The sequence below is a fragment of the Hyperoodon ampullatus genome (assembly GCF_949752795.1).
Source record: "Hyperoodon ampullatus genome assembly, chromosome: 1".
NCBI lineage: Eukaryota > Metazoa > Chordata > Mammalia > Artiodactyla > Ziphiidae > Hyperoodon > Hyperoodon ampullatus.
Window position 1 is genome coordinate 176,386,893 of NC_136914.1, and position 18,597 is coordinate 176,405,489.

General features: G+C 35.8%; 1 protein-coding gene across 1 annotated transcript in view; it reads right to left on the reverse strand.

The window, feature by feature from the left end:
* Positions 1-6,057: 6,057 nt before the first annotated feature.
* DHX15 (DEAH-box helicase 15) overlaps positions 6,058-18,597 on the reverse strand; it is a 52,268-nt gene continuing 39,728 nt past the window's right edge. The window contains exons 8-14 of the mRNA XM_079703993.1: positions 18,441-18,590; positions 17,926-18,034; positions 17,228-17,419; positions 14,212-14,334; positions 9,562-9,752; positions 7,850-8,019; positions 6,058-6,624 (exon numbers count right to left, since the gene is read on the reverse strand). Coding sequence (XP_079560119.1) covers positions 6,507-6,624; positions 7,850-8,019; positions 9,562-9,752; positions 14,212-14,334; positions 17,228-17,419; positions 17,926-18,034; positions 18,441-18,590 — 1,053 coding nt within the window. The 3' untranslated portion in view covers positions 6,058-6,506. The remainder of the gene's footprint in view (positions 6,625-7,849; positions 8,020-9,561; positions 9,753-14,211; positions 14,335-17,227; positions 17,420-17,925; positions 18,035-18,440; positions 18,591-18,597) is intronic.

The window sequence follows — 18,597 nt, forward strand, 5'->3', positions numbered from 1 at the left end:
TGAGCAGGCTGAAATCTGGCTCTTTGGGCTACCCATTTGCAGCCTCTGCCTTAAACACAAACTGGTTAATCCAATGATTTTGTAGATTCACAATTCTCATCTACCCATGAAAGTGCACTATCTAAACTGTTTTATTTCTTGGTTTTTCACCTCTCCAATTCCCTTATTGTAGGTTCTATACTTGTAACCTCTGCCATTTCTCTCTCTACGTGGCAACTAGGATCACAGTAAAATGATCTAAAGCCTAGATTCGCAGTTGGCACACCAAACCATTTCATTCACTTGTACCCTAAACCAGCTATCTTTAATGACTCCTTTGCTTTATGTCACTACTTTCTCTTGCCCTTTCACTCTTCTTCTTCTGTTTGGGTTCAATCTTCTTACCTGGATTATAATGTTCTAAGTGGCTTCAGTGTCCCCCACTACTTCCAATCTATCCTCTATAGTGAACTCGGATCCACTTTTTTTTTTTTTTTTTTTTTTTGCGGTACGCGGGCCTCTCACCATTGTGGCCTCTCCCGTTGCGGAGCACAGGCTCCAGGCGCGCAGGCTCAGCGGCCATGGCTCATGGGCCCAGCCGCTCCGTGGCATGTGGGATCTTCCCAGACCGGGGCATGAACCCGTGTCCCCTGCCATCAGCTGGCGGACTCTCAACCACTGGCCACCAGGGAAGCCCCTCGGATCCACTTTTAATCTAGCCTTTAAAGCCCTCCACAACTCAATCCCTACCTAAATTCACAGCCTCATCTGACCTCACTCTATAGCGTATACATCATGCTCCAGCCAAAATGGCATACTTGCTGCCCCCTTAACACACCATCAAAACTGGCCCCTAATGCCAAGAGCACAAACCATTAAAGGGGAAAAAAAAAAAAAGGATAAATGGGGACTTCATCGGTATTTAAAAGTTCTGCTTTTTGAAAGACACCCTTAAGAAAATAAGTCAACAGGCTGGGAAAACATTTGCAAAACATATATCTCATCAAGAACTTGGATCCAGAATACATGAAGAACTCAACAATAAAACTAATTATAAAAAGGGCTAAAGATGTGACCAGTCACTTCACCAAAAGAGATGTGAATGGCAAACAGGCATGTGAAAAGATGTTCAACACCACTAAAGACTGGTCGTGCAAATTTCATCACAGTGAAATGCAAATGGAAACCATAATGAGGGACTACATACCTACTTAAATGGCTAAAATTTTTTTTTTAAATGGGGGACTTCCCTGGAGTTCCAGTGGTTAAGACTCCGAGCTTCCAGTGCAAGGGGTGAGGGTTTGATCCCTGGTTGGGGAACTAAGACCCCACGTGCCGCTCAGTGTGGCAAAAAAAAAGGGGGAGGGTGGTAATTACAAAACATTGGCAAGAATGAAGAGCAACAAAACACACACTGATGGTGGGACAGCAAAGTAGTACAGTACTTTGAAAACTGTTGGGCAGTTTCTCATAAAACTAAACATGCGTTCCTAGGTACTTACACAAGAGAAATAAAACCCATGTCCACGCAAACACCTGTATGCAAATAGCTTTACTCATAATAGCAAAAGCTGGAAATAACTCAACCTTCCAGCAACAGGTGAATGCATAAACAAATATGGTACATACATAATGGACTACTGAATATACCTATATATGCAACATGGATGATCCTTAAGAGCATTATGCCCAATGAAAGAAACCAGACACAAAAAAACTACAACCAGTCTGATTGCATTTATGACCTTCTGGAAAGGGCTAAACTAAAAGGACAGAAAGTCTGTGCACTTGCAAAGCTCTTGGGAGTTGAGCAAGGGGATTAGTGAACAACAGGACAGGGGGAAACATTTTTGGGGTGATCAAAATGTTGTGTATCGGGCTTCCCTGGTGGCGCACTGGTTAAGAGTCTGCCTGCGGATGCAGGGGACACGGGTTCGTGCCCCGGTGTGGGAAGATCCCACATGCCGCGGAGCGGCTGGGCCCGTGAGCCATGGCTGCTGAGCCTGCGCGTCCAGAGCCTGTGCTTCGCAACGGGAGAGGCCACAACAATGAGAGGCCCACATACCGCAAAAAAAATAAATAAATAAAATTTAAAAAAATGTTGTGTATCGTTTATGGTGATGATTACACAACTGTATAGATCTGTCAAACTTCACCGAACTGTAGACCTAAATCAACAAGGCAGTTTGCTGTATGTAAATTATACTTCAATTAAAGCAGAACAACTGTCTCTGGACCATGACTCTTGGCCTGATAATGCTGTTAATTGTCTAAGAAATACTTAGTGCCTGTTGCAATCCTAATAATTGTTTGATGTGCAACTAAACCACAAAATTTCCTGATTACTTAACCCCAAAGTTGCAAATGGCTGCCTAGAATCCAGCTTTAAGAGTGAAGAAAAAAAAAATCTAAAATTTATAATAGGGAGATTTAACACATAAATTCGAATTTCCAGCTTGGTTTAAAATACCATCAGGCAAAAAAACCAAAACAAACAAACAAACAAAAAACACCATGAGGCACTGTCACATGACAGAGCCAGGGATGTGAGCTTACCCCAGTCCTTAACCACTTCCAATGGACTCACACTTAACCATTTAACTTACTTGGCTGCTTATTTATCTCACTTTACTCAATACTTGACTAATTAATCCTTAACCCATCCTTCCTTTCTGATACCTATAGCTCTTTACCACATTCATCATACCTTGCTTTGTATTATGGATCTTTGAACACATTTTTTTTTTTTTTTTTTGCGGTATGCGGGCCTCTCACTGTTGTGGCCTCTCCCATTGCGGAGCACAGGCTCAGCGGCCATGGCTCACGGGCCTAGCCGCTCCGCGGCATGTGTGATCTTCCCGGACCGGGGCACGAACCCGCATCCCCTGCATTGGCAGGCGGACTCTCAACCACTGCGCCACCAGGGAAGCCCTGAACACATTTTTAAAATCCCAACCAGACCATAATTCCAGACGGTCTCTGAATTATCAATCTATTTTTATAGACTCACACAATGCCTTCCAGAGTTGATACTTAATAAAATGAACAGTGATCGGTATTACAAAGTGATGTATACAAAAATTCTATGAAAGAATACCAGTAACAATACAACTTCTATCAGGGAGAAATGTTAAAAACAAGTTATAAATGTAGTTTTCCCATGAGTTCTCAATCAGGTTCCATTTACTACAGTCTATTATTAACTATAAATGAAGACTGTACAAAAAATAGCATCTTTTCAAACAGAATAAAACAGGCCCACGTATTAAAAGAATGCAAGAAACCTGCCAAATACAAGTAACTCCTAGGTTTGGGTTAAACTTAGCATATGACTGATAACAGAGGCTGCTTTTGCTAGGCTAAGTTCAAACACTTTAGAAATGAGCAATTAACAGTCCAAGCTAGAGAATTCACAGTAAGTCAAACAGGAAAGTTCCCAAAATCTAGCCAGTGTATATCAACAGAAGTACTTAAAAGTCACTACAGCAGTAAGTTCTCAATAAACACATTTGCCTTGATGATGGCAAGATAACTATCTAACCACTTGTATGATGGTTATCTTTTACCTATGGATACAACATCCACCTATTTTATCCATAAGTATGGTACGAGGGCACCTCTAAAAATGCCTAGAACCAGACCACAATCCCCTCCTCTACTTTCACTAATACAGGGTAATATAATCAAGTTGCATTAACAGAAGCAATGGCATGTCTGGTCCCCTGGGAGATACAAGTTCCACGGCACTTTGCCCAGCTTAGACCACAGTATTGACTACAATCCAGAGAACACCCAGCAGAGGTTAAGCAGGAACATTCATGATATCTAGAAACCGTATCAGAGGAAGGCTGAGGAGGAAAACAGGCTATACAGTCTAAATAAGAATAAAGGAAGGTGACAGTTAACTCAAATAACTAAATGGCATCATGCAGAAGAACAGCCAGACTTATTTAACTTTACTCTAGAAGAATTAAAAACAATTAGTTACAGTGAAAGAGTATTCAGCTCAGCATTTCTCAGAGAACTATTAAGATGTCTTCTAAAGTAATGGTTTTGCTCTGAAGTATCTGAGCAAAGGGGATGGCCATTAAAATTATTCAGAAAAGAATCCCAACTATTTGTAGGTACCTTACAAACCTAAAATTCTAGAACTAAGTCATATACTATATTAAAAATTCAGCATAGAATCCTTTTATTTTTGCAATTCTAGCTAAATGGACTGATTACAGGGTATGTATTTTATCCTGCCCTATACCCCCAAGTTGTGTTCATTTCCTCGGCCTTTACAGGCAAATGTTCTACTTGCTGATCGTCTTCCTTCCTTATGCTACATATTCTGCACTCTGTATCTAGGGGTTCTGTATCCATGGTTGGTTGAATCTAGGGATGTGGGACCTGTGTTTACAGAGGGCCAACTGTACTATGCCATTTTATATAAGGGACTTGAGCATGCACGGATTTTGGTATCCACAAGGGGTCCTAGAACCAGTTCCCCACAGTTACTGAGAATGACTATATTCACAACAAAAAGCAGTTCTACTTATTTTAAACTGAGAGGTAAGGAGACCTCTCCAGAAAATCTTCAAAAAAGATTTTCTGAATTACTATGGAGGGAATTTTAATAGTTTGGTAGGCATGATAATAGGGAATAAAAAAAAACTCGGTTTGCTCTGTTTCCAGGCAGCCACTCCCAATGCACACTCATCACTTACAAGATACAAACAATACCAGCGATTCCCAGAAACTCTGCCAAATAACTACCTAACATTGTTCTACATATCGTTCTATAGCTTGTTTCTCTATAAGAAAACCTAATGGTCGAACTCTAGATTTTAAAAAGCACAAGGTTAAAAAACACACACAACACACTGAGACCTATTTAAAATTGGATAGATGGCCAGATTATAAAGATATGCAACTGATTTACCAACTGTATACTGTGGTATAATTTTAACAGATAATATATTACTTTGGCAAGACCTACCATTTTAGTGAAAACAGTCTTATCAAGTGCCTAGACTTTCTTAACCTAAAAAAAAATGCTAGCATATAATATTGCCAATAGTTAACGTAGGATAAATTTTTAAACAATTTAAATGAAACCTAAAATATTACTTCAGCATGTAAATTACTCCATGGGAACAAAATTAAGCACTTAATAGAAGCATATTAACTCTTTCAAACCACTAGGCATCATTTAACAATAACAGCTACCTACACTGAGAAGTATCCCAGTAACCTGAAATACCCTTAACTTGCCCAATTAACTCCCTTACACCACATACTAGTTATATGCCTCAAAGTATATTTAAATCCCAACTATGTACACCTATAAATTTACCATTTAAATATTTTTAAAGAGGGGAGAGGGAGAAGAGGCAAGTCCAGACATTAATGAGTACAGTATTTACTCTTCAAGTAAAAGGAACTGATTTACTAAGAACGCTTTGATGGGTCACACCCTAAAGACGGGTTGCATCTAAAGACCCTTTGATGGGTCATTTGTGGTTAAAAAAAGGGTTTTTAACTTGTCTGTGAACTGTTACAGAGAATGGAAAGTTCACATTTTAACACACTAATTACTTTGTACATTGCATAAAACACCCAACACTGAGAATTTAGTAAAACTGACCAAGATCTATAATATCATTTCCTATTGTCTATTTAATACAAACATTTGTTTCAGTGACTAGAGTGCTTAGGATGGTCTAAGTAAAACAAAAACATCTGCTAAAAATGTGGTAACAAAATAATAAATAATCAGTCTTATGGAACGAACTTTAAGATGAAGAGAAAACTATCCTTTTATTATTCTGTCTTTGGGGATCCATTTCTGAGCAAAAACTACATACTTTATCCCATTAGATCACATCCTGACCTAACAAAGTGCTAAACTATGTTCTTTAAAACATTGCTGTAACGACTACTTTAAAGAGCAACCCTGTGGAAAGATGCTGAATATGTAATCATAGTACACTTACAGTTTAAGGAGAGAAAAAAAAAAGTCCCACACTGGGGAAGAGAAGAAGCCATACTTAAAGAGACTAGAACAAAAATATCAAAGTGCTGTGGCCAAAATTAGTATAAATAGACTTTATTGAAGTCAGTGCCTCTGTACTGAGACAGAAGATTGTGTCTACATAAGCACAAGTTGTAACATTTCACAACTTCTAAAAGGAATGTCAACAATTACAACGATCATGCATACCATGGTCGATAATCACATTTTAGAAGCATTTTCAACCATTTCTAAAGAAATGCTTATAACATTGTTATATATAGAACTACTTTCAATAAACTGCAAAACATTGATCGACTTTTCCAGTATGAGCTACAGTGTCAACACAAAAGGGAGGCATAAATGTTTAATTTATGAAATCAGAATGGAATATTTACTGTAAAGAAAAATTAAAAAGCTTTCAAATAAAGGCCATTATTGAACCAACGTGAAGAGCACAACTTGAACTTTTGAATTCATTCATCTTTTAAAGCTGTCCTCTGAATAACTTCAGTTCTAAGCATTGAATTCAGTACTGTGAATATTCCTTGGATTGCAGTTTGGCAATGATGCGGTCCAACTGTCTCTTTGCTTCACACTGTGGGAAATTGCTCATGTCATAATATTGAGGGGCAATTTTCACCAACCTGTCCAGAAGGGGGGGAAAAATTACCAAATTAACAATTAAAGTACTGGAGTTGCTAATGGGATAGGCATTACTCATTAATATACTGATAAAGAAAGGCAAACCTACAAATCCAAATCAATGTTAAAATTACAAGTGCCTAATCGTTATAAACACCACTTTTGATATGGATGTTTCTAATAAGCTGTAAATTTCCTGATGGTGGACTTTCCATAAACTTAAAAAAAAGATAAATTCTTATAAAAAATTCTTTCTTTACATTAATACAAAGATATTAACATAAGGTCATTCATTTCTTCACTCTAGAACACTATTTTGACCAACATCTCTAAGGTTAGAGTACTGAAGGTTCTATACAAGAAACATCCTGGTATTCAAATGACTGGATCTTCTCATTTTCAAAGTTCTAATAACCATAAATATAACTCTGTACCCCAAACAATACACTTGACTGAATCTTTTCTAACATTTAGCCATACAATTTTTTCTCAACAAAGCATTTAAGATAAAATGATAATGTCTTACACAATTTAAGTGTCAAAAGTCATAAATCAGTGTAGGAAAGAAGCCTCAAAGTATATAGCAAGTGACATCAACTAAAATAAGCGCTTCAGTCCCACCATTCTTGGCTGACGTTTCCTATCTTAAGTTACAGAATAGATTCTGGCAAAAAAGGAAAAAAAAAAAAGGACACAAGAGGGAGTGAGGTAGTGAGCTACTGAAGTGGGTGGGTAATTTTGCTTAAAATAAGTCAGTTCTGATTACATTCTGTGAATCAAATATGCAATGATACAAAGAGGTATAGTTTTTAATGCTTGCTTAGCTCCTAAAGCACCAACATATAAATAATGGTTGAGAGCTAATTATAGTGGGACAGAGAAAATATAAAGACTGACTGACTTCTGGAACCAGGAGACTTGAGTTAATCACAACAGCAAGAGAAGGGCTCTAAAGACACTCTTGATATCAGTTAACTGTAACTTTATATTTGGCTCCAAATCCTGCCCATGTCCGTACCAACAATCTCACCGTCCTCTTATCAAAGCAAAGATTTTAAGAGGTAACCATACCATCAGGTCAAAGCTCCATAACTATACACTGGACTATATACCTTATTGATGAAAACACCAAATTCCCCAGAGTGAAACGAAAAACAAGACTCCTTTCAGATTCCATTCTGAGCAAATGGTAACGAAAACTTTTAGAATGAAAGGCGCTGAGCTTACCATTCGGGCTTGATATCTGTACACGTCCGGATGTAATTCTTTGTTGTAAGAACAAACTCATTATAAAGCACCCATTCAGGCTTGTGGTCAAGAACAGTAGAGGGATGCAACTGAACCACCTGGTTATCTTTCACAGTTAAGTAATGCCCTGTTCGTTCTAAATGTGCCACCTGAAACCAAAACCCAGTAAGTTAATACAATACTTCTGATGTGCTAGTTACAGAACAAAAGTGGTGTAAAGCTACCTACATAATTAGGGACAAGCAAGCCTCACCTTTTGCTTTTTATCTGATGGCTATATTTATTTACCACTGCCTAATAAAAGCAGGAATCGGCCAACTACAGCAGGTCAAATCCAACTCACTGCCTATGTTTGTAAGGCCTGTCAGCTAATAATACTTTATACATCTTTAAATGATTAGGGGGAAAAAATCACAAGAGAAACATTTGGTGACAATGGAGTGGAAATCACATAAAATTTACATTTCAGTGAAGTTTTATTGGAACACAGGCATTCCCATTTGTCCAAGGCTGCTTTTGTGCTACAAGGGCAGGCAGAGTTGAATAGTTTTAATAGGGACCTAATGGGCCCAACAAAGCCTAATATATACTATTTGGCCTTTCCTGCCTTAGACTATCTAGAGTAGGTTCTTAACGCCAGGTGACAACTTTGTGGTAGCTGAACAATTACTAAAAGATTCATTATCTACAATCAAACACATCAATTGGTGGCACTCATCTAACATTTAACAAATACCAAAGCAGATGAAGACAGCCCTTTCCAATTCTAGAACTCTAGTAATATAAAGAATATGTGTGAATAATAGAAATGAATAATACATAATAGAAAATAAACTCAATTTTATTCAATAAATATTTACTAAGCACCTACTAGGTGCCAGGTACTACACTGCATGCCCTATTTCTAATAAATTTTAATCTTGAGAGAATTAGAAATCCATAACGCTTGAGTAATAGAGCAAGGCATGAAAATCCTAACTCTAATAAGATCTTTTAAGATGCCACAGTAAACATTCTGTTGCTTTGATTTCAAATACAATGAGCCAATCTACTTTCATTCTGACTCAGTGCATTTAAGTCCATTTTATTTATTGAGCGCATCTGGCCTTAAGGCAGGCCACATCTTGCTTAAAAGACAGAGCCAAAGGAGACAATGAAAAAAAACAAGTGGGATATATAAGAGATAACTAAAACCAATCCCATCCCAAGTAAGGGATTGACTTGTTTTCATCAGAAAAACTTTGCATTTTTAAAAACATAATCTGTTTTAAGTCCCTTAAAATAAATAGTCACTAGATTTACCTGACAAGTTTTACTTCAGCCTCCAATATAAAACACAAAGCTAAATGAAATGTTTTAAATTATTTTTCATCTCTATTACTTAAATCAAAAGACATGCCTGGCTTTCCCAGCACCAAGTGTCTTAAAGACTCCATTAATAAAAAAGTAAGTCTAAAATTGATTTCTATGTAACTGGATCACTAACTATGCCATTTAGTGAATTAATTTAGACACCTAAAAACTTCTCAGTATATCAGTTCATTCAAGAATTTGGACATAAAATTTAAGATCAATATTTATAGGCATTCTTTAACTGAATTTTTGTGTTTACGTGGATTCCAAGGGCTGCTATAGAAAACAAACATTATTATGTAAACATTTAATTATGCACTTCTGTATTATCCACATACCTGCATAAAATACCCAGTAACCAAAGCTTTTCTTATATTAATATAATAGTCCCTGCTTGTAAAGTCAGTACTTCGACGAGGCAAATTAAATCTGTCCATAATTCTCGATAGCTGCTGGCGTACATTGTCTGCTGACATCAGGGACCTGTAGTTAATGAAGTTGTCATAACACCACTGAACCGATTCATGATCTACAAAGTTGGAGGGAGGGAAAATAAAAGGGGACATGAATCATCCAAACAGGTATATTATCTAATTAAAAATGGAAATCACTATAAACAGTAAGCTAAATAATCCAAAAGGGAATAACCCACATCATTTTATAAATTAATCACAATGTTATCAACTTTCCTAAAAATCTGGAGTAAAGTTCAAAATTAGAAATAGCACTAAGGTTTCTGGCTATTGAATGACAAAACAATGGTTTTTGGATAAACTATTTTAATTGTACTGAGTTATTTACCCATAAACATCCACCTGATTGTTTTCCATAGTCTGACAGGGGTGGGTTGAGAAAATTTGGGAAAATGCCATGTCTTTCTCATTTTCAAAGAAAAAACAAGCTTAGATTAAGACTATCAAATACAATTTAAAAGTTATAAAAATGAACTTCAAGTGACTATTGTGTGCACCCCAAACTTAGTGTTTAGAAGTTTTACTGTGACCCACGTACCTCTTAGTGGTTTAAAATACAAGTAACATAGTTTACAAGGATGTCTGGAACACTCATTCTTATGTTTAATAAACAAAGCTTATATCAAAGCACTTAAAGTAATTTCACTACATGTATTTTATTTATTATCAAAGGGATCTTTCTCCATTGCTTAATCCTTCCAACTAACCTAGAGATGCTCATATAAGAGCTCAAACTGTAGCATCATGTAAAATATCACACAGTGTCATCTTTATGTCTCAAAGACAGTCACAATGGAAAACTGCATTATTTACTTCAGAGGTCCTTGGATAAATAAATCTAAGAGGGTTATTCTGAAATGGGGGGGGTCCTTAAAAAATTACAACTATGATGATCCTTTTCCAGCTATGTGATGTAATCTTTGGCATAGTCCTTTCTCCTTGGTTCTAGGATTCTAATTGTAATATATATATTCTTAATAGTTTGTCAGAGGAACAACAGGTATATTAATAAATGTTTATCCATTACAAAATGCAGCCACATTTCAGAAACAGGGTAGGTGGATAGATGGGGTAGTAAATGACCTTTAAATTGAAGAACTGACATGTTAAAATGTCCATTAACTAACCCATCTGGAATGAAAAATAAAAGGTATCCAACTGAACATACTGACATTTAAAGCAAAGCACTGAGTAGCTTCAGAGATGAAACAAAGAAAGTATGTGTTTAATGAAAGGTAACGTCGAAACAGACAATAAAAAGGGGGACTTCTTAAAAGGGTTGTTCATTTGCTGACTCTGATCTGGAGTGTAGTGTTTCTGACGTGCTAAACTTTTCACAGAATTCATACACTAAAGAGTAACAGAACAGGAATTTTAAGTTGTCAAGATAAACAAATAGTATCTGATGGTTTTACTATGTCTCTAAATTTTTGAGAAATAGTTTGATAAATGGGAGGAATAAAATCTAAACATGGGAACATTTTATTAAAATAATTCTAGCTATGTATTTCTCACAGTGAAACTACTCTTAAGATCTAAAGCCAAACCATTAGCACAGACACACACAAACACAGAGAAGTTAAGGCACTGCAAAATAACTTAAATCTAGTTCTGTTTCCCAAGTGTTAAAACAAATAGTATAAAGACTGATTTATCTTTACTATGTAATCAATCATTGTCTTTAATGAAATAGATCCTCTTGACTAATATCTGAAATATTTGCTAATATTTGCTAGTTTGCAAATACACAATGTTTCAAATACAACACAGCGTCACTTAAAAAATAGTTAAAACACCCCAAATTCAATAAATGGATATGAAATGTCCAAATATTATGTGGAGATTAAAGTTTGATGTTATTTTTAGAATAGCTCTCCTTATTTGAAAAGGTGGCAGTGATTAAAGGCTAAATGTCCAGTCATTCTGTTTCCTTTGACCTTATTAAGAAAAGCGTATCGAGGAAAAGGTCTAAAACTAACCAACAGCTTACCATCCCTATGGCAATGAGAAGCATTTAGTAGAAAAGGATCATCTATCGAGTGAGTAGATGCTCCCATTCTACTTCATGACACTCCCTCTGCTTAGAATGGGTAGGATAAAGCTTTTATAGGTACCTACTGTTCAATATTTTCCTAGAAAGCTCCCAACTACCAAATATGTGTATAAAGCACAAGCATTCTTTAGCAATTTTATCATTTAAATCTTAAAACTCCTCTAATATGATACTGTAATGTTACATTTATATGTAAAAATGAAAACACACAATTCCATTATAAATCTTAAATTTCATTTTCAAACCGAATTATGAAATCCAAATACAATGCTGTGCTAGTTATCATCAAAAGCTTAAATGACAAAATAACACAACCTAATTTTTAAAGAATTAAAATGTCCTATGAGAGAAATAGGGTTAAAAAACCATGCTGCTCCTACAGAAATCTTTTCATTTCCACTTAAAAACAGTACCTTAATAACGTCAAGGGATTCTGAGAACCAAGATGGGTGTGAATCTGCTCCTTCTCAAGGCAGTTATCACAATCTGTTAATAAGTTACATGTCTGGTGGTCACACAGTTATCAACTAGCATGTGATACAGTTCGCACCACAACAGGAATATAGTGTATTTCTTGAATTGACCTATCCCATCGGGAATAAAGGCTTTAACATTATGCATTACCAATACTGTGGACACAAGAAGGATAAAATTAATTTTCTGAAGTAAACTATGTATTGGCCTTCATCTGTTTCTCAATTACTTTTCATTTACCTCCCTTATCTGCCCCAAATTTCTTAGATCCAGGAAGAGAAGGACTCTACCTTTTCCTTATCTGATATTCATCAATTCTATCAACTCATATCAGAGTTCGTGTGTAAGACACAGATGTGCAATTTGGCTGCTACGGTACCTGTTCCTCATACTGGCCCTCTAGCACTTCTGGACCCTGAATGAATAAATTCACCCCTATCCCCAAAGAGATGTGCCAAAGTCAACAGACTATTTTAAGAGTAGAAATAGGATTTTTTGAGAAATAAAAATGAGATTCAAACAAAACAAGGAGTGCAAAATTTGAATGTCTATATAATAAATTAGGAAGCTAAATTCTTATCAGCAGAAACCACAAACTTTCAGAGTAATTGAAGACACCACGTTCCTGGAAAAGGGTGATGTAGGGCTATCAGTCTCTGATAACGTATCACCCAACAGGTTAACCTACCGATATGTAGAAATCAAATACTTTCAGAATCTATTGCAATTGTTTCCACATTTTTTTTCCCTTTACATTTTCCTCTCATTTAATTTTTATAAATAGTGCATTCCAACAAAAGCATCTGGCAATAACTGTATTATTACCACTATGTTTCCTTGTTTTCAAATAACTGGAAAATGTTTTTCATGTTGCTAAATATTCTCTGAAAACATAATATAAAGCTAGAACAATATTTCATCACATTGCTATAGCATAAATCACTGAACCATCTTTCTACTGGTGGGCATTTAGGTAGTTTCCATTTTCCTTTACTATGATAGATAACTGTGGGATAAAAAACTTGAAACATATCTCTGTCCACAGAATGCTAAAAGAAAATCTCACAGATTATCTCTGGGTCAAAGGGTTTGAGTTTGTTAAGGTTCCTGGTAACATAAAATCTACTGCTTTTCATAAACATAACATAAATTTACATTCCCAGGTCTGCTGTAAGACTGCTCCACTAAACCCACTCCTACACAACTAAAGACTACTTTTCTTTAACCTTTGCCAATTTTATAGGTGAGAAAATGGCACCTCTCAATAACAATGCATTTATTGAACTATAAGTAGAGTTGAATTTCCCCCTCATGTTTATGGACCACTATAGCCTGAGAATGGTCATTCACATTTATAGCCTGTATTTCTATTTTGTTAGTTTACTCTTTTGTAAGAGCTATTAGTAAAAATATTAGACAGTAATAATTCTGTAATACAAAACCATTCACAAAAAATGCAAAATTAAAACAAAAGTATATCAAAATCTGTATGTTCATGGTAAATTTTATACAAGTATTTTATCTTTATTTCTCTATATTTTCCAGCTTTCCAGTGCTTTTCCCCTGGTTATAAAAGTAAACAACTCTGGGGGCTTCCCTGGTGGCGCAGTGGTTGACAGTTCGCCTGCCGATGCAGGGGACATGGGTTCGTGTCCCGGTCCGGGAAGGTCCCACATGCCGCGGAGCGGCTAGGCCCGTGAGCCATGGCCGCTGAGCCTGCGTGTCCGGAGCCTGTGCTCCGCAACGGGAGAGGCCACAACAGTGAGAGGCCCACGTACCGCAAAAAAAAAAAAAAAAAAAGTAAACAACTCTGGAAAAGATGGGCAATTTCTATTTTAAATGCTAGTCATGAGTTTTTTTCTAAAGGATCTCTGGGTTTCTAATGTAAAGTTGTCATGGATAATAAACGAAAGTGAGATGAAGAAACATCTTATATGCTGCAAGTGACATTTAGACAAAAGAGTGCATTCAATCTAATTTATACTTACTTTGTTTAAAAGCGTGGTAGACATTCAGCAGTGTCAGATGATCTCCATCTATGTGGGCAAATCTCATCTTGGCCTCATCTGCGGCTTTCTTGGCCTCCGTGGGGCGAACAAAACACTGTGGGACTAAACAAGGTTGGTATGGGCCCAACACAAACGCCCATATCGATGAGTCACGCATTCACAGATAGAGGAACAAGGCCTAGCTAGGTCAGTTCACAGAGCATAGGGCAGGGCAGGATGGCCTCCAACTGCATCTTGGACTGTTTACTACCTTGATTTGGTACATCAACACCTAACCACATCTGTAAGACAAGAGGGTTTCAAAGCTACAGAGTACCTGATTATTTTTAACTAGATCTAAAAGTAGGCATCAAAACAGCTATTCTGAAGGCCATCAAGATACTAGAAAGCTAACTTATTTCAAAAACCAGTGCCGATAGCTCTACCAATAGCCAGAATTACGGTGTTAATAGCCTTTTAGCTAAATATAATTTTTTAAAAGGCCATCCATTGAATCCGCTGAATGGTTATGAAAGTGATGAAGCTATACTTGCCCACTGCAGGGCTAAAAACAACTTTCCAACCAGTGTACTGCCACATTTCTATTATAATTCTTCCCTAGTGCTGTGGCTATTACCAACTGGTGGGTATCACTATTAGCACTGGTGAGCAGAAGCATATGTAAACATAAAAAATATCATGAAATCTTGGGTTTTGATGATAGCAGTAGTGGTGGAAGGTTAAACCGCCTCTGAATTAAGAAAATTCAAAAAGGCTGGGAATATTCGGCCTAGTTTTCCAGCATTTTAAGAAAAAGATTAGAAAATAAAGTCCCAAGTTCTTTTTTTAAACTGTATTTGAAGACTTCAATATAAAAGCAGAATCCAATATTTTAAAAGTTGACAATTAGTCTGAAACGGTCATTATTTCAAGGGTCATCAAAATATATAACTACAGTATTTGTTTAGAGCCTCAATATTAATTCACATAAAACTTTAAGTTGTTACATACAAAGCGTGTACTATATTTTTTGAGATACAACTTTCCTTAATTCACTTTAGTAATTCCATAGTCATAAAAGCAGTATGAAAATAAAAAGACTTAACAACTTGGGACTTTGTGAACACATTTTTAAAGCTCTTAAAACTTTGTCAATAAAAAAAATTATAAATTATCAGTTCAGATAGAAGATAATGGGAATAATCGACAGTGAGATCAAATACAGTATCAATTACTCTTTGCCATACAGTTTCCCCTTTAAAATGATTCCAAAGAAGCCAAATAGAGACAATGACACATAATCACAGTAAATACTAAGTCTTGCTTAATGTAACTGAAGCAAGGTAATAAATAAAAGTACAGAAACCTCTCATAGCTGTGAAAGTTGATGTGAACTAGCTACCAGAGTTAAATATTGGGTATAAGAAGCACTCCATAAGGCCCCTGATTTGTACTATTTATATCAGGACCTGAAAACTTCAGAAACTCTTTAAATGGAAAACAAAGCATTACAAGCTCAGCAAACTGTTTCAGTTCCATGACTTCTTCCTCACGCTTTAACATTTTCCCCCACAAATGCCATGCTTAATAACCGCTGCACATAAATGTTCACTCTCTTGATGTGCTAAAGATGACCAGTAAACCCTACGTTTTGTAGAACTATTACAAATAAGAGATGTAGTTGGAAGATCTCAACTGCATCATAATGACCAATTTTTTTAAAGGGCTAATTTTCTAAACTCAAACAATGGTAACTGTATAGTATGCCTGATAAGAGAACCTAGAAAAATAAAAACTGGGCAGATAACAAATACACAATCTGTTAAACTCTTGCCCCACACTTTCTCTAAAAACTAAAATGTTGGGTTAACTACAACTGGGAGAATCTAGCAAAAACAACATATAAGAAAAGGCAGACAACAACCTACCACCACCTCCGCAAGAGACTACAATTTCATTAAAATGATTCGATACTGCCCTGCCCATCTGCTCTGAGTCTGATCAATCATAACTCTGCAAAAAAAACATTTTAGCTAGTTCTTAAATTAAAAATTCACACCATTAAAATATACATCTAAACTAAGCCAAAATTTTTATATTTAGAAATTTAAAAAATTTCCTCCTTTAACTACATTTAAGATTTTGAATTATTTGAGGCATTTAATTATAAGTAATACCAATAAACCACTCTATGACTGGAAGTCAATTTTCCCCAGTACTGAAACTATAAGTATTAGAGTACTCTGATAGTAAAAACTTAATACGTTTTCTATTTTTCGCTGCAAGAACCAGTGTATATTTGTATGTTAACAATATTTCTCTTTTTTTTGGAAAATCTAATTTCCAAGTTACTATTTATTTGTGAATTAAGTGTTACTGCTTTTAAAAACAATAGTATTTGTTCAGCTTAATGTTCTAATTTTTTAAATAAGCAATTTTATCTATTAGACATATTTATTTTATCAAGTGTTTTCCTGCCATTGTAAAAGAATTACCATCAGGTTAGATTTTAAACCTAGAATTATATATTACTACTTCTATTTATTTGATACTAAGTTTGAAGTAAATGTTTGATCGCCACTGCAGTACGATTTATACATGTAGAAAAAAGCTCACTCTTTAAATGACAGCTTGCTTTGTCTCAGGCTCACTTAATAGTGCCAGCTACTAGAACAAAGTTCTTCTGGTACTTTCAGCAATAAACTGCAAAACTGATGGACCTACCAAAGAACTCAGTTATAATGTCTTCAGACTTATTCTTCTCTTATTGAGATTTTTATTTGCACTCAAGAGAGCCCATGTTTGTACTATACTGTGTGCACAATGACTTAATTTACTTTTGTAAATACTATGTCATTATGAAGCTACTTTACAAGATATTTAGGAAACAAAATGAGTCCCTTAAAACCACCTATAAAATCCACTATCATACTAAGTATTAAAAAACAAAACCAAAAGTGACGTCCACCCAAACTTTGAAGAGCTGGGCTTTTTTTAGTTCCTTTCCCTCTATTACCTGACAACATAGCAGTAATAGATAGGACCTCATTAGAACAGTTGTAGTCACAACTTGCAATAACCATTTTAGCGAGCTGTGGATCTAGAGGAAACTCAGCCATCATGGATCCCAATTCAGTCAGATCTCCATCATCGTTTAAAGCAGCCAGATAATTCAAAAGTTCTAGGGCTCTCATCAGAGTTTCAGGAGCTAGGAGGAAAAGGCAATATAACAGACAAGCAAAAACATTACATAGTACAAATTATTATAAGCATTCTCGTTTTTCATTCTACAGTGGACCAAACTCGAAACTCAAACTGTCATCAAATTACAGAGATCTAGCAAACTATGAATCATATAAAATTGCAAAACTTTCCTGTATAATAGTAAAACTGTCATCTTCCTAAGTACATTAAATAACTGTTAACTCAACAATGTGTTTATCAAACTATTTTTCTTCCAAAAAAAAACCTGGGAAAATTTTCACATTTTCATGCCCTGTCAATAACTCCCAGAATAATTAAGCTATTCTGAAGGGAAAAAAAAAGAATTTGCTCTTTTGTCACTCTTTTAGTTTTAATGCTAACACACAAAATTTATCTTGATGCATTGTAAGAAACAGGTAAAGTGTATTTAATATATATACTGAATAGGATGCAGAGAAAGAGTCAATTTTGGTTAAAAGGTTTGATAAAATATGCTTTGAGAATTCATACCTGGTGGATCCATAAAATCAAAATGCACCAAATCATCAATACCAAGTTTCTTCAATTGTAATACAACTGATCCTAAATTAGAACGCAAAATCTCAGGATAGGTGTTATCCTAGAAGAGTACAAAAACATTTGTTCTGTTAAATATTCCTTAATCCTCTTGCTCCAAAAAGCAAAACGTATCTGTTCTCTGCCCCCTTAGCCATTAACTTTTGGCATTTCTTCTAAACCACTGACTAAAGAGAAGAGAAAAACACTTGTGGACTAAAAAGACTAAAAGGGAATCAGACACTTTCCATGAACTATCTTTATAGGGTTCAAAGCGTTACTGCTGCTGCACACCTCGACTTAGAACTGTAACAAAGATTTGTATTGGTAGACTACACCATAAATCTTGGAAAAACTAAAGAGATTATAGTGCCAAAAGGCAAGATAAAGTAAATGAAGTAATTTTCTCCTGGTAACAAATTCAACTCAACCTTCCACACACACTAGGAAGGACACAGTAAAACCCTTACCTGCATTTCTGTTTTGTAAGCTTTCTCTGTATAAAGTCTGAAGCACTTCCCAGGTCTGGTTCGTCCAGCTCGACCAGCCCTTTGCTGGGCTGAAGCTTTACTAATGGCTGTCACTAAAAGGGACTCGACTCTGATTCGAGGATTATATACCTATTGG